The sequence below is a fragment of the Acipenser ruthenus genome, chromosome 18 (genome assembly GCF_902713425.1).
Source record: "Acipenser ruthenus chromosome 18, fAciRut3.2 maternal haplotype, whole genome shotgun sequence".
NCBI classification, from domain to species: domain Eukaryota; kingdom Metazoa; phylum Chordata; class Actinopteri; order Acipenseriformes; family Acipenseridae; genus Acipenser; species Acipenser ruthenus.
In genome coordinates, this window is record NC_081206.1 from 15,948,770 (window position 1) to 15,960,473 (window position 11,704).

Sequence of the window (11,704 nt, forward strand, 5' to 3'; positions counted from 1 at the left end):
CTTTAAACACACATTCAAGACAAAGATACTTTTTTGGTGGTACTTCTGTTTCCATCTATTATGTGGAAGGAAGGTGTGCATAATCTGATGTGTTAGCACTCGTATGAAGAAAGTGCACCAGCTGCATTGTAATCTTCTTGAGGCTGCAGACGCAGGTTCAAGCCTGTACGGGTGGAAGATTCTGGCAGTGATGAACGCAAGGGTATTTTGGACCTGTAACCACCGTTTAGAAGGAGGGCTGTGTTTACAAAAAAAGTGCTTCATTAACCAAGAGGAGTCAAGTTTCTTTAAAGAGGCACCACAGGACATGTAAGGGCTTACTAGCACCTCATACAGCAGTGTACAAATGTATTAGACACCTCAAGATGGGTCACTTATAGCCTTTATATACCTACCTACCTGGTGGTGAGAATTTCAATTTTCGGTCAGTAATCAGTGATGTAGAAACCAAAAGCACTTGTGTGAAAGTGTTACACCACTTTCTGCTTTAATTAGGCATCTTAAACAACTTCTAAAAAGTCTCATGCATTTGACCATTTGTGGCTACTTGTTCCTTTCCTCCTGCTATTTTAAATGAAGTACATGTGTGTCCTATTAAAGTCATCAATTAAATTAGACAATCATTCATTTGCCTGTTTTGACAGTTTCCCCAAGATTTTCAGTTCCAGTGGTTTGATTTCATGCACAACAAATCAAGACAACAGAAGCAACGGGGTGTTCTAATAAATGTGCAGACTGCTGTAGAAACAACGCAGATATACAGGATAAACTCAGTCTTTCCTGAGTTCATTATATATGATGTTCAGTTAAAAAGTAATTCCTTCATTCTTCAATAATGTAGCCTGTGCACTCAATCAGCAATCCTGACTGCCTGGTCCTTTGAAACCTGCATGCCACTATGTCACTGTGCACCAAGTAGGTTTTCTCCAGCAGTTGTAGTGTAGAAGATTATAAATGAAATATTCCAAGCTGTCTCACGACACATGAAGCAATTGTAATAATGCAGAATAAACTTCACGGTAAGCATGTTTTAAAAGGAGAAACGTCCCTCAGTTGGCTACCTGTGCAAACAGGCAGTCATTTAAATGTGAACCAGTTCAGGGGAGTTCATGTAGGACTGCAGAATGGAAGCTACTGTTCATGGAGGGCTGAACAAATGTTTTTTGGGGGGAACAAGTTACTGCCGCAAATGTCATATGAAAAAGTGGCAGTGTACAAACCCTTTCTAGGGAGGCAGAATTCATTCTATAACCTGAAATACAAGCATTTCATTGTGATCCCATGGCAGTGCCAGCACTAACTGCTATACAAGCATTTCACTGTGATCCCATGGCAGTGCCAGCACTAACTGCTATACAAGCATTTCACTGTGATCCCATGGTAGTGCCAGCACTAACTGCTATACAAGCATTTCACTGTGATCCCATGGCAGTGCCAGCACTCGTAACTGCTATACAAGCATTTCACTGTGATCCCATGGCAGTACCAGCACTAACTTCTATACAAGCCATTTCATTGTGATCCCATGGCAGTGCCAGCACTAACTGCTATACAAGCATTTCACTGTGATTCCATGGCAGTGCCAGCACTCGTAACTGCTATACAAGCATTTCACTGTGATCCCATGGCAGTACCAGCACTCATGTATAGGGCGAGGGCTCTGTTTTTATTAATATTGTTCACGGTTGTGAATGACTTTACTACAAATTGTTGTGTAGACTGTGCCAGACACTAGTCTTGTAGACTGAAACTCCCTCAGTGCTGGGGCTTTACCTGGCGTCATAGCCCAGTAATGCAGACTGGTGTTACTGTCAAAAAACAGAATGGCTGTACTGAATCTGCACACCTGGTCGATGCTTCACTCAGCAAGACAAACAAATCAGCCAGGGGTGAGAATGACTCACATTGCAGAACAAAGCCCTGCACGTACTGCTGATAGTCTCTGAGATACAAGCGCAGCTGCCTTCTTGGTTACGTTATGCACATCTCATATTGATCTGCAGTAACCACAGCTCAGACTAACTCAGAGAAAAGGACAGGTCTAGAAGATGGGAATTTTACCTACAATATTTCCTATGGAGGTACCAGAGTACCACAGGATATATTCTCAGAATTGATCCTGTCTATTCCCATATTCATATCCCCTGCCCACGTATCAAATCCTATGTTGGCCCACTTTAACAATTTTGCACCTTGTAAGGTATTTTTTCCCCCACTTTGTATTCATTATTAATGTGTCATCTTCAGCTCCAGTCCTCAGTATGTTGTTAATGAGATGTGATAAATGTTTTGTTTATGAGATGTGACACATTAAGAGACATTATTTGAACTTGCATTAAAAATGTATGCAAAGTAGGACTATTAATTAGCAATGTTGCACAAGTGGGCCTACATAGGATTCAATACAGAGGAAAATAATAAGTCAATCTCTGCAAATACATGGCAATAAATTACAGTAGTCTGTACCACATACTGTATATCCTCTGGCACAGCTGTAAATATTAATGCTATGAAAAAATAAATCGCCATGACCTACATCCACATTATATACATTAGAAGTGCAACATACAGGCGGACAGATGCACAGCCCCAGATTGACACTGTGTCAATAGCAAAGAACGTTGTTACAACGTTTTCACAATGGGAGAGACAGTTCTCTAAATCCATGTAAAAATAGAAGTGTGACATACATACACTTTATTATGCATCCAGCTCCATATTTCATCCAGAACTATTAAACGCTCCAGATTATAAGCAATTGCAGGCCATTTAGTTAAGCTTTTAAAATGAATTGCTGTGTATGCAAAAATGTTTGTTTGATAAAATGTACATATGGGAGCCACCTGTTCTCTTAAATACAGATTTGAGTATTGCAGATTATGATAAAAATAAATTACTATTATTAGTAGTAATAACAATAATAAATAAATTATCTGTTGTACAGGATACCAAAGTACAAAAAATACAAATGTTAAAATGCCACCTTTCCAAAAACAAACTCATAGATGCCTGTTTGCTGGTTATTTGACAATTCCACACTCAGTCAACTTATTTTAATGAAATGTACCAGAGCTTTATTAGTTTAATAGGTATTCAATCAGAAGACAACTCTGCTGCAATAACATCTCTCTGCAAAGCACTTCATGAATATTGAAGCACTGAATCCTGACAGACTGAAATGTAATCCCCAGCCTCTCCCTCCCCTGATAATTCAACATCAACAGCAGAATAAGAAGAACTTCTTTAGAAAGGGTCTGAATCAGGAAGCGCACTGCCGCCAGTGTCACGGCAATAAAATCCTAGGTTATTAAACAGTTTATTTTTGTTTTTTACGCATTGGTATTTTGAATACTCTCAGCTGAAGTACTCTGGGATGAATTCAATACTGGGTTCAGTCTGTGTTGTGTGTCGGTCTGGTTGGGGTCTCCTTGTGTGAAGGGGTTTAATCCTCAGCTTTAGCCTCCATCTCTTCTGCATCATCGTCCCCGTCGACCTCCGCGTTCTCCCTCTCCAGCCGCTCCAGCTGCCGGGCCAGCTCCGTCTCGTCAGTGTCCGTCACCACCTTGGCCTGAGAGAGCAACAGAGACACAGCGTCACTCCAGGTCTTACTTTAAGCAAACACAACACAGCTAATGGTGCTGATTTATCCTTTGTCAGTGCCCTTGATAATATATAGTGAGGATTTCCTGCCCTTAAAGCACCAGAGAGCTGGAGAGTAACCTGACCTCACCTCTTACACAGACACAGGAGGCACTCAGTACCAGCCCTGTGCCAAGTTACCCATATGTATGGAGGGAGTTATTACTACTACTGGGAAACCAAGTTATAACCTGTTACTACGCAGGTCTGTATCTTCCTCAACCTCAGGCTGATCACCACTGATGTACCCAAATCACCAAAGGGAACCATCACAGTAAGGACATATGGACAAAAAAGAGGAATGTGTATAACAATGTACGTTAGAAATCATTGCAAGCCCTCACCTCCATCTGGATGTTGAAGACGCCCCTCTTCTCCTCGATCTTCTCCTTGATGGCAGACATGGCCTGGTTGAGGACGGACAAGCCCTCGGTCCTCTCCAGAGTCATGGTGGTCATGACGTACCGGGGGGGAGCGATCAGGTTGATCTGGGACAGGACAGGCAGAAACACTGAATCCACGGGGATTCACCAAACACACCAATCCATGGACAAAACATTACTGAACTTAAAGCCTTTCAAAAACCTTCTAGCATTCATGTGAAGTATAGCAGTAACAAACACCGCCTGCCATTTCTGTGATTATAAAATGAAAGCCATTCTACTGTATAAACAGCGATTCTCTCTCTCTCCTTGTTCTGGGATTTGGTCTAGCGGTTCACTAGGAACAACAGACAACATATAGACGATAGACAACCCGAGACAGAGCACTCCTTTATCTACCTATTCTGAGACTCTCAATTACGCCTCCTGACAATGATCCAGACACAGTAGCAGGAATCCCCAGGTGGGCTGGTGTTTATGAAAAGCTCTACAAGCTTACCTTAATAGGCATGGCCTCTGTGGAGCAGCTCAGCCCGGCTCTCAAAGCCTCTTTAACTGCATCGATTCCTTCATATCCATAGCAGGCAACCTCAATATCTGAGAAAACAATGAGAGAAATAAGTCCAAGCCAGGTAAAACTAGAATGGGGTGATGGAATAGGAACCAAAGCAACGGGATTCATTTTCTCATCCTCACCGCCCCGCCCACTTCTCTTTTGTTGTGCTGAAGGTCTTTTGGTTCTTTGTTAGCTTTTGTATTTTTTCAGGATGTGCTGCTTTAAAGTTTAACTGCTGTTTCTTGGTATCTAGCCACTTTCTAGTAGGTCACAGAGTTGGACCATTGGGAGTTAATCTGACCTACAGCAATGGAAGAAGCAGTTTGAACTTTGCAGATTTTTCAAAAGCTCTATAGATTCAAATAGGATATCCGACACATTAATTGTGTGCTGAATTGAACAGTAGGCTCCAATTCGTACCAATAAGTTTCTGTTTCATGCATGTAATGTTTAATAGCCCAAAAGCACTCTTAATGTGTACAGCACAGGAGCAACTCCTAGAAACCTTCCCATCATATATTTTTACATTATTAGTACACAAATTTAAAACAAAGAAGATGAATTCCTCATACAGTATGCATTAGAAACACGTCCGACTATTAACCTTTTAACCCCTTTACTGACTCTCTTGCAGTCTAGTTCTGAATATCAGACACCACACGTTGCACCCCGGTCTTACTCCTTCTTTTTAAACACACAAGGATATTCCTCATGGCTCCCACATAACCGGGAAAAACAAAACCAGCTTCATGCGCGCGTGGATTCTAGCAGCTCTGACATAAACTGAATACAACTTGCCAGACATTAAGAAAAACAGGAAAAATCACTGCAACGAGTGATTAGGTAGTTAGGTAAAGGTGCACAGGGTTAGCAGTGTACCTTGTATTAGGGCTATTATCTTCACTGTCAGAGAAGCATCATTTATTTAAAACGTCAGACAACTGTATTCTGATTTTATTGTCTTACTTATAGCTCTACTAAACGCATTACAGTCAGTGTATTTTAAATTTAGTGTGAACTGTATTTTGATCACGGTTTTGGAGGAAACTATCAGCGACAAATTTTGTTTGTTTTTTTTAGCAGAGAGAAGCAGCTGCAGTGGGATAGCCTAACAAGTTATTCACAGCTTTCAAAACGTTTAGGCAAGTGAAGCAATGTGTAGTAATAGATCTGAAATGACATGAGAAGCTTACTTGTGCAATGTCATAAATCCGATTACATACATGTCTTAGTGTTGTACATTTAAGGGTTTTCCAAGTAAGCAATTCTTCTGAATGTTAAAGCAAACATTTGAAATGACACGGTTTTAAACTCGAACTAGTCCTGCTGCACCCAGTCCTGGGTTTCAGAACTCTCCTTGTTTAGCTATATTATTGAAATGAAGAGATCAATGTAAAGGGACTGAATTAGTCTGGAAACTTTGTTGGTTAAAATTGCACAGGAGTGTGTGGTAATATTTACATTTCCCCAGAATAGCTGAGCGATACAAAGGACGTCCTTTTGCACCATCAGCAAGAGACCAGATTAGCACAACCTAAACTGAAGTAACATTTGGCAGTCCAGGGGTGTGTGAAAGCAGGTATTCATCTGTCATTCCTATCCAAAGCTAGCTGTGGGTGAAGCTGCGTGCTCGTTACTGGTACCTGCTCTGATTTTGACTGCCTGGGGAGTGAGCCGCCTGTTGATGTTATCAATTAGTACATTCTTTTCTTCCTCGGTCAAGTCAAGGCAATCTAGAATGGCTGGGTCTCTACAGAAAAATACAAAATAAAAAACACTAACTTCAAATTGGATTGAATAGAAAAACACGGCATAAAGATTTCACAAGGAATTTCAATGGAAAAACAATGCTGTTTGCTCATAAACTTTAGCAAGAGCAAGAATACTGTGATATCGCTTTGCAGCTAGGGGAACTTCAATACTACAGTATTTTATCATATAGGTGTTTTTTCTATGAAACAAGGAGAAGAGAAAACAAGTATATGACTAACCATCACTATCATGCGGTGCTCAGAATACAAAAGGGGAACCATAACATAAAATGATATGGTGCCACCATGTGGTCAATTGTAGTATACACAGGTATTTTATCAGCTATTTAAATGGTTGGTATTTTATCAGCTATTTAAATGGTTGCAATGAAAGACTACCTCGTCTTTCTGCACCAGTGGGGGCAGCATACCTGTTTTCCTGTCCTATTCAAAATGCACGATTTGAATGTCGCCACACCGCTGCAACCCACTTACTGAGATCAGACTTTAAATGAACCGGAGACCTCCATTCCCACTGTTTTCAGACTTAAGACTCCTATTGCATACCAGTATCACCCATTTCAGGTTTTAATATGAGCTTGATTAGCCATAATGTGTAGGTAACAAGCTCAGGTATGTTTTATTAAACTTTTAGTAAAACCAGGAATGGCTCAAACTGCTATGCAACGGGAGTCTTATTTCCATCCCTGGTTTAAGAGAAGCAGGGTATGTGAAGTTGCACACATGCTTAGTGTGTACAGAGGTAGACTGTAAAGCTTTGGTTATCCCTCCTGGCAGTGCATTCGGATTCTGAAGGTGCCGCTGCTCAGAGGAAACACGAGAGCAGCCTGCCTCTCTGCACTTACGAGACGGCCTGCTTGAAGGCATCGTAGGCTCCGTATCCTGGCCTCTTGTACTTCTCATCAAAGACCCAGGCTGTCCTCTGGAACAGGCTCTCCAGCTGCTCATCCTTCGTGTACTCCAGGACCTCTGCAACGTGGCGCAGGATGCTGTAAACCTGCAGAGAGGAGCGATCTGCATTACACCTCAATATCAACACACACGTAAACCTGCAGAGAGGAGAGATCTGCATTACACCTTAATATCAACACACATGTAAACCTGCAGAGAGGAGCGATCTGCATTACACCTCAATATCAACACACACACGTAAACCTGCCCAGAGAGGAGCGATCTGCATTACGCCTCAATATCAACACACACACACACACACACACACGTAAACCTGCCCAGAGAGGAGCGATCTGCATTACAGACACACACCTGGGCTACATCCTCCACAGTCTATCCCAATACAGTGCTCCCCCGTTACAAGGCAGCAGATTCACAACTGCATATTATTGTGCATGGTATTAGATAAACGGGGTTGTACAGGGTACTTATTTTTTACTAATTCAATTGAATATAAACGTGAGAAAGTGCAGCTTTCAATTCGGGTTCCAATCTGATCAAGTAGAAATGTGTGTCTGCAAGAAATGAAGAAACTTACAGTCTTGGATTTTGTAAATTTGTCTTCACACTTGATTGCTTCTTCTGGAGAAACTCTTCTTTTAGATAAATCAATATAACCTGTGGGGACAAAGGATAATTAGTGAACTGTTTCATGCCATCAGGTCTGTGTTCTTAGAGCAAAATATCCAGGGATTTGGCTTGGGAACAATGTGTAACATATGAACGCCGGACAGAAGGACCAGAGCTAAACAATGTGCTGAACAAGTATAATCACAATTCCATTTAGAAATCCTGAAAGAAAGTTTGTAAATGAAATGAGAATGATTTCAGCTCGAGATCTTCCTCAATGTGTTCAGTGTTGAAATACATTTTGATTAACATTCTTATATCCTGGGTAACGGGGTCTCCACACCCCCCCGCATGAGAAGTGTACAGATCTGTTAATGGGATGGGCATATGCTGATTTTGCCCGTATTAGACATTAACCTTGCATAGGTGTGAATGGGTCAGCTGGTCACATAGGAAAGGGGAAAAATACACTGTACAGGTAAGAGAAAGGCTGAATATAAGGGAAGCGGGGAACAAAAGAGAATTAGAAATCAGAAAAGAATAGAGTGGTGGATTTTTGACAGGGTTGGCTGATTTAAATCAAGTTGATTTAAATCACGATTTAAAAAAAAAAATCATTGATTTAAATATTTTAAATATATCCTCAAGGAAAAGACAAAAAGTATGTTTTAAAAACCTTTTATTAGGCAAAGCATATGATAGTTCATATTTAGAGGATGCCACTATGATAAATAATTTGGTTTGGTATGTAACTGTTCACAAACCACCATTTGCCACATCCTAAGAATGTTGAATGTACTGTATTTGGAAGTAGAGCTACAACTACAGTACTATACATTTTCTATAATTTGAAGAATATATATATAAAATAATTCCATCAAGGGTTTCTGTGACGTCATAGATTTTGAGACCGAAGGTAGTTTATAAACTGTCACAGAAACCCGAGATGGAATTGTTTTCCTGTAACTCACTGAAGAGGCCCATCTATTATTTTTTATAATACATGGATACCCTTATGATGCTAATATTAAAGAAGACGAGGTTCAGCAGTACAGTTTTTTTTTTTTTTTAAACGTAGTGTTTCAGTGCTGTACAGACGTTCTATGTCGTTATCCGTTAGTGCTTCAGCTTTATTTGGATGATTGCCTTTACCTTGTTTTAATTTCCCGTTCCTCTCCAGTTTCTCTGAGATACGAAAGTACCAGATTGACATCATTTTTTTTGTGTATTCTCATTTTGTTGATCTTTAATCAACATTTCTGTACTGTGGGTGTTGTCGAGAGATTGAAAACGAGACATTTTGTGTTTGAATTGAAAGTGATGTCTCGAGGAGTCAAATGGGTCAAAGTTCAAGTATATTTTCCTCTAGAGGAATTATCACTTTTTGACGTCACTACTGTGGTATTATGCCTTTTTTTCGAATGGCTCAGGATGCAAATATAGCCTTCATCCATGTATATAAATACATATATATAAAATCAATAAAATCCTCAATCCTGATTTTTGGTGATCCCTAAAGTTGGAAATATTTCTGCTGCGATGGTGTTATTTTGTGTCTTCCCAATGGGCTGTCTATTACTAGCTGTGCTGTATTGTGGCTCCCTTCTTTCTTGCAGTGGGGGTGGATTCGTATGCACAGATTGCACTTGTGTTCATGCAAGGGACTGGAGGAGAGCACAATCATAGCTGTGATGTAATCACAGCTCCATTGAATCGTATTTTGTCATACTTGTACTTGCTAGAACCAAAGTCATTGTATTTTTATCTTGCTCTTAATTGTATTACTTGTACTGTGATTCTTAATGTATTTTTGTTTACGACAAAGTCGCCCTGGATAAGGGCGTCTGCTAAGAAATAAATAATAATAATAATAATAATAATAATAGTGGTTCTATTGCATGTTAGATATATGTACCCATATAAATAATGACAGTAGGATAAGCAATCCTCATTTCTCTCCATCATTGAGTAATGCAACACCGTCTACTGCACAGCCCCTCATCTAAATAATAAAAGCAAGGTGTTCTGCATTTATCACGATGTCGATTTATAAACACAATATCGCAGCAAGTACCTATAGTAACCCGGACTACACTACACTGTGTATATTGTGCCTGAAGACTTTCCGCAAAGCTTTTTCAACTGGCAGAATAAAATGACTTAAAAAACGTGTATTGTAATACTGTACAGTCAGTCCCCTACCTTTCTCTTTGTCCACTCGGATGACCACCACGCACTCGTTGCGGCCGATGCGAATGAGCTTGTTGATGGAGCGGATGCGCCTCCTGGACAGCTCGCTCAGCAGGATCATGCCCTCGATGTTGTTGTACTCCAGCAGGCTGACGTAGGCGCCCATCTCCGCGATGGAGCGCACGTTCACCATCACCACATCCTCCACCTCCGGGAACTTGTGCTGGTAAAACCTACAGCTTAGTGCCGGCATGCTGGGAACAAACGATCCGAGTTACAAGAACAGTAAGCAGCAGCCACATGATGTAATCGTTAAAACAACAAAATACAAGACAGATGAAAAATGACATATCCCTTAGTATAGAATGTATGATATGCGTCACTGTACATGCAGCAGTAACATATATATATATATATATAAGATCGACCATATGTATGTGTGTGTATATATATCTATACACACACACACACATACATACATATGGTCGACCTTATTTTTTTGTTTTTGTATCAAGATCAAGATGTTATAATTGATTCAGCGAGTTTAGAAAAGCAGACTGAGGGAAAACCAAGCTTTTTTTTTACATGGCTTTCTGGGAAGCAAAATTGGTATAGCCTATTTTATACTCAAAAATTATTTATTAAAACAGAACTGCTACAGTATAGTGAAATGTTTGACTGTCACCATGTAACCTTCCTAGCAGACGGTATTTGAATACGGTCGCCCGAGCTCATTACTTTTCACTGCTTTGTATGAACACTCGGCATTGGACAGAATCCCCTTTCCGTCCATTATGAAAAGCAATAAAAAGAGATGCTCGTTTAGGATACGTCATGACATCAAAAAAAATGATTTTTTTTTTCATTCATTCTATCTGGTCAGGATGTACAAACGAATATAGTTTTGAATAACACTTTTTGTAGAATACTAAACGAAACTCCAAACTAATGGTTATTACTAATATGCTCCATCCTTTTTATTGCTGATTTAATGATTTCGTATAATTTGAAATATTTCCTGGTATTGTAAACAGATTGCGTTTACAGTATTTGGGTGTAGTCAGTATAAGACTTTATACATACAAGATTTAGCAATAACTAGTCTTCAATGTGTCATGTACCGGCTACCGGTAAATAACTCAAAAGTTGTACTGTCTGTAGACTGAAACGTTGTAGGACTCCAGTACTGTGGGCATTAGTTTTAAACTGTTAATGATCACCGTTCAAATAAGTTTTGAAGTCTAACTGCCACTGCCGTCATTTTATTTAATAATTGCTGTAGTACCAGATACTCATCACATGTAGTAATACAACCAGCCGCACAAGCCACCCAATTCATTCATTTACTCTTCAAAGACTATAGCAACTCCGTTACCTTCGCTCTCAGTGATGCTGCAGACTGTGTACGCTGGATTATTAGACGGCGGTTGAACGCGTAGTGTATCAGCAATGTTTTTAATGTAATCGTTAATGAAATTAAACGACGTGAATGGCCTCAGCCCGTAAATGCAGACAGTCACAGCGTTTCATCAGCATGCCCGTACACCGCTACTGCGCAGCAGCGTCACCCCTCATCCGGAAAGGGAAACAGAAAGCAATCAGGAATCGGAAAAATAAAACACTGACCCCTGGCGGAGGAGTTA

The 11,704-nt window shown here is 40.2% G+C and overlaps 1 protein-coding gene across 1 annotated transcript; it reads right to left on the bottom strand.

The window, feature by feature from the left end:
- Positions 1–2,680: 2,680 nt before the first annotated feature.
- Positions 2,681–11,645, bottom strand: LOC117421495 (eukaryotic translation initiation factor 2 subunit 1). Its single transcript, XM_034035981.3, has 8 exons — positions 11,437–11,645; positions 10,074–10,315; positions 7,840–7,919; positions 7,196–7,347; positions 6,222–6,328; positions 4,522–4,619; positions 3,984–4,127; positions 2,681–3,568 (listed from the first exon to the last, which is right to left on the bottom strand). Exons 2-8 carry the CDS (start codon positions 10,312–10,314, stop codon positions 3,443–3,445), a joined length of 948 nt encoding a protein of 315 aa, XP_033891872.1. The 5' UTR covers position 10,315; positions 11,437–11,645; the 3' UTR covers positions 2,681–3,442.
- Positions 11,646–11,704: the final 59 nt, after the last annotated feature.